The sequence below is a fragment of the Toxorhynchites rutilus genome, chromosome 3 (genome assembly GCF_029784135.1).
Source record: "Toxorhynchites rutilus septentrionalis strain SRP chromosome 3, ASM2978413v1, whole genome shotgun sequence".
Classification (NCBI taxonomy): domain Eukaryota; kingdom Metazoa; phylum Arthropoda; class Insecta; order Diptera; family Culicidae; genus Toxorhynchites; species Toxorhynchites rutilus.
The window spans coordinates 331,247,531-331,252,422 of record NC_073746.1 but is presented as its reverse complement, the minus strand read 5'-3'; the positions used below and the strand labels follow the sequence as shown (position 1 = coordinate 331,252,422).

The 4,892-nt window shown below is 43.3% G+C and overlaps 1 protein-coding gene across 1 annotated transcript; it reads right to left on the bottom strand.

Annotated features, from left to right (window-relative positions):
• Window positions 1–304: 304 nt before the first annotated feature.
• On the bottom strand, window positions 305–4,215 carry LOC129775750 (probable DNA mismatch repair protein Msh6). Its single transcript, XM_055780818.1, has 4 exons — window positions 3,444–4,215; window positions 905–3,388; window positions 687–842; window positions 305–622 (listed from the first exon to the last, which is right to left on the bottom strand). Exons 1-4 carry the CDS (start codon window positions 4,071–4,073, stop codon window positions 503–505), a joined length of 3,390 nt encoding a protein of 1,129 aa, XP_055636793.1. The 5' UTR covers window positions 4,074–4,215; the 3' UTR covers window positions 305–502.
• Window positions 4,216–4,892: the final 677 nt, after the last annotated feature.

Here is a 4,892-nt window from a genome sequence, read left to right as displayed (position 1 = left end):
GATAGCCTTTTTTCTCCCGCTTGTTGAGGAACAGGTACTTTACTTCTCCACAGTCCGGATTACACGCTATAGCTTTATGCTATATGTGAATATATTCACAAACCCGCTTGGGTGAAAACAAAAGCACTTCACCAATCACGAGGCCAATAACAGTGTTGTTCCAATGGTATCGCAGACGCAAACAACTGTACGTCCGACGGCTTCGGGAGTTGGTTAACGAATGGCGTTTAAATTTTTGAATTGAATTAAATTCAAAATTTGAGTTGAATTTCTTTTCTTCTATCACTTATGACCAAGTACGAAATCCGAAGTAATCTGAATGTTTATTGTACAACAAATAGTATAACAAATAATATGGTTATGGCGCATCGAAATGTAATACTTGAGATTTGGGAACAATAATGGATTTCTCCATTTCTATATCGACTATGTCGTTAGGAACCCTACAAAAATGTTTTCGAGCAATTTATTTTGGGTACTCACATCAATACGATGGTGACCATTAAAATCTACACGCTTTAATCTTTCTCAACAAATCCTTCACCTCGTTGTCATCGGCTCGTTGAAGTGATTTGGTGAAGATCTTCCGCTTTAGTGCTTCGACTTCAACGGATTTAGAGAGCTGAAAAATAGTTGTGTTATCATTTACTCATTATCAAAGTCAAATCAATGAATGTAAAATATACCTCGTGAGCCCGTTTGATTATACTTGCCGGCATTCCTGCCAATTTGGCAGCATTGAACCCGTACGATTTGGGACAGGCACCGTCCGCATACTTGTAAAGGAATGTGACCGTTTCCTGCGTTGGATCGTCGTCATCGTCGTTCTCGACCATGCAAGCCTATGCGCAAAATGAAACGTGTTACGAAAGTTTACTGTTGATGCAGTGAAAAAAGAACTTACCATGTGTCCCAAACTGATACGACCATCCCCGGCGAAATTGTCAACCAAATTATGGTAATGAGTGGAAAACATCGAGCGACATTTCATAGTGGCTAGAAAGTCAACAACCGCTCCAGCGATTGCGGTTCCATCGTATGTAGCTGTGCCTCTACCCAATTCGTCCAACAACACCAGACTGCGTTCGGTTGCATGTCTCAAGATCGTGGAGGTTTCGTTCAACTCTACCAAGAAGGTACTGTGACCTGCCATAATGTCATCGTTTGCTCCAAGACGGGTGAAAATGCGATCTATGAGCGTCATCCGGCAGCTTTGGGCCGGAATTAGTGATCCAATCTGTGCCATGGCTGCCAAAATTCCAACCTGTCGCATGAGTGTACTCTTTCCACCCATGTTGGGTCCAGTCAACAAGATCATACGCGAGTTTTCCGTGCCAAGCTTAACGCCATTGGGGATGTAGTTGTCGCGATCGCTGACACAAGGATGAGTTCCTTCCTCAAGCTCGAAAATCTGCCCTTCCGAGTCATCTAGAATAACTGGCACGCACATATCACCCCCACTGCGTGCGTATTCCGCGAAAGATGTCAAAACATCTACCATTCCAGTCAAATCTATGCACGTCTTCCAGAGCTCATAATCACCAGAAAACTTCTCGAAAATTCTTCGAGACAGACCCTTCAAAACTACCTTCCTCTTATCCTCAGCTTGCATCATCCGTTTGAGGAAATCGCGCGTTTCCTCTGTATGGTATCGCTTGACACCATTTTTACCCTTTTTCTGACCTTCCAGACTATAGCTACTTTTTGCCTTCTTTGCTGCATCCTCTGGGATCTCAAGCTGGAAGCGTTTTTTGTCCGTTCCAAAATAACTAATCTTGCAACCGAAATACTTTTCCTGGGCTCGCTTATATTTTTCCAATTCTTCTTCGATTTCACGAATCTCCTGTTGAACAGCATCGTATTCCTCGTCGAGGCCGGGTCCGGGAGCAATTATTCCTTTTTCTAGAGCCGCCTCATGGTCGAATGATTCTTCGAAAAACCGAATTTTGGCGTTCATATCAGGAAACGACCCACCGTCGTTTGCGGTCTGCGTCAATCTAATCAACAATTTGCATGTAACACCTTTACACAGTTCCGGTAGCTTGGTTAACGCTCTGAATCCTCGTAGAGTGTTTATGAAATCCTGAATTTTTTTCTTGCCGTAAATGTGTTCCTCATACAATATAGCTCTTCCATCGGGGTGATTTTTGCTGCGCTCGGCATTACCAAAAGTATGAATCTGGGCCAACATTCTCTCCAGATCTGGCAATTCGCCTAAAACTTGTCGCACATCTTGCAGAAGACTTATACCGTACAACAGTTCCGTCACAGCGTCCTGTCGTTCGACGATGACTTCACGTTCACAGCTTGGCGAACAGATCCAATGATGCAGCAGTCGTTTACCGAACATGGTGCAACAATGGTCCATTTTCGATACCAGTGATTGTTCGCCTTCCACGACTCTGAGATTGTTCAGGGTAATGGCGTCCAGAACCATAAATCGATTGGTGTTTGCAATTTCGATACCCCTTCTTGTCGTTGTGTCGTCTGGAGGAACATAAAGCTCGAAACTGGCCAACGAAATAATTTGCTGATCCAACAAACATCGCTTCAGGTACCAAACACATCCGCCCAAAGCTTTCAGGGCAAGTTGAAAGCGATCATCAGGAGTCAGTCCTAGATGGTCATTTGCATCCATCATACAACGAATCACTGCTGGCCATTTCGATGTTTTGTCTTCGCTGGGACTACCATAAAAATGTTCCGCTAAGTACTTCAAAGTTTTTTCGGCCTTCCAAAATTGGGACTCATTCGTCAGAGCCTCCTTACGAGTTCCGGCAAGAACCGTTTTAAACACTTGTTGAATTCCAGGCGAAGACAAGCTTCGTTCATGCAAAACCAGACACGGAGTGTAATGAGACAGAAGCGTTAGAAGGCGCGATGCCTGGTTGTCATCATCGAATTCTCCAACGTGGAAAACTCCAAGCGACGTATCGATGAAACAAACACCATAGCGATCGCACACTCCGGCTTTACCACGTTCCGTTATAGCTAGCATGAATTTTGGTTGATGGTTAAGCGTTAAACGCACTTGCTGCCCGAACACTTCCGTTCCTAGCTGGGTCACTTGACAAATCTCCCGTTTCGTCACTTTATCGTATTTACTGTTGGATTTAGTCTTTCGGCATCTCTCCTGCATCATCTCCGGCGTTTCAGTTTGTTCCACCCGAGCCACTTTGTATCCTTTCTCAACTAAAACAGTGGCCATCCGCTCGTACGCCTTCTCAGGGAATCCGGAATGTGCAAATTCACCCTTCATGTACGAAAATCCTAGCTCTGTTACTCCAACGGTGGCATCCATATGGTAGAGCTCGTAGAATTTGCCGACTTTGAAGAACAGCACGCAATCCATGTGTCTACATTTGAGCTCCCACCATTGACGCATAGCCTGAAATTATTCTGCGTTTTAGCTACCTTCCGCCGTTCGAATGCCTTCTACTTACCGGGGTTACGGTGTTCAGAAACGACTCAGGGACGTAGAGTGTTCTGGCATCATATTTCTCACTTCCTGGTTTGTTCCCTTGGATATCCTTGATCTTTCCCGGTTTCAAAAAATCCAGCTTCTGGTGAGCCCAAATTGTAGGCTCATCCAACGTTGAAGTGGCTGGATCTTCCTCGTCTTCAGCTAGTTGTTTGGGCTCAGGCACAGCCTTAGCACAGTTATCTTCCTCCAATTTAATCCTCTTCTGCATGGGTGAATCTGTCCTGTTTTTGTCCAGCCGCTCGAAGGAAGAAAGTTTTGGTGGTGTTTTATCATTCTTAGCCTTGTTTTCTGTTTCCGAGTCGTCAGAGGATTCATCTATTACAATTCGGCGACGCTTTTTCATCGGTGCAATTTCCTCTTCGCGGTCATCGTCTTCCTTCCGTTCGCTCACCTTGGCATTCGAGCGAGGGGTAGTTGTCTCTTTTTTGATGGACTTAGGAGTTCCGTTCCCTGTTTTACTATCGTTGGCGGCGACCGGTGTTCCTGGATTTGACGACGACGGCTTGAGTTTGGGTGTTGCTGGTGATCGGGAAAAATAGTTGAACAGTGTCACGGAACTGTTCAGTTTGTCTTTGCTTTGCTTGGACATTGTAGAAGAATAACGAACACGGACGAATAAAAACAGTCACTACATTAATTAAGCTCGGCAAAAACAAATTACCAAGCCGCATGAAACGTCTCGATAGGAAACAAACGCGCGCACTTTGCTGTCACCAAAAACAAACGGTTAGAATTCGCGTGAACGATTTTGTTTTGATTTGTAGAGCGAAAATGATACTGGATTTTCTATTGCAATAAGCAAACTTTTGAAACAAAGATTATGAATGAAAATAATCTTTTCTTCGTCAAATACCTTGCCATGTCCTATTGAGAATTACTACTTTTTGCATGTGATGGAAAGATTTGAATAAAAATTGTATCTTATGATTTTATATTAAAATGATAGTTACAATTAGTTTTAGTGAAAATATCAGCAAAGCAAAAGGGTAAGTGACAATCAGAGATAGATGATTTTTATAGTTAAATAACATTAAGCATAAGTTTTCATTCAAATGTTAACGATTTCGAACTGCATTTGGTCCTGCTAATCAGATAGAGAGGAATTTGCTTCGCAAATGCGGATGTGCCACCAGATTTCTGCCTCATACGTTTGCAATTGGCTGCGTACTTGAACAAACGCTTGAACTGATGTCGGGGATGGTCAAGTCTTGTATAACAAGTTTCGAATTCTTTGTACTTTCTGTTATTTTTAACACTCCTATACTCGCGCATTGGTCTGTCAGACCGAGAAATCAATAATTCGTTCATTTCTCTGAAAATATCAACACTACGACTTTGCGATTCTCTCTAGCTTCGTTATTCATCGTTCGTCATCGTTTAGCGTATCGCATGTGTTGGTACAAATGGG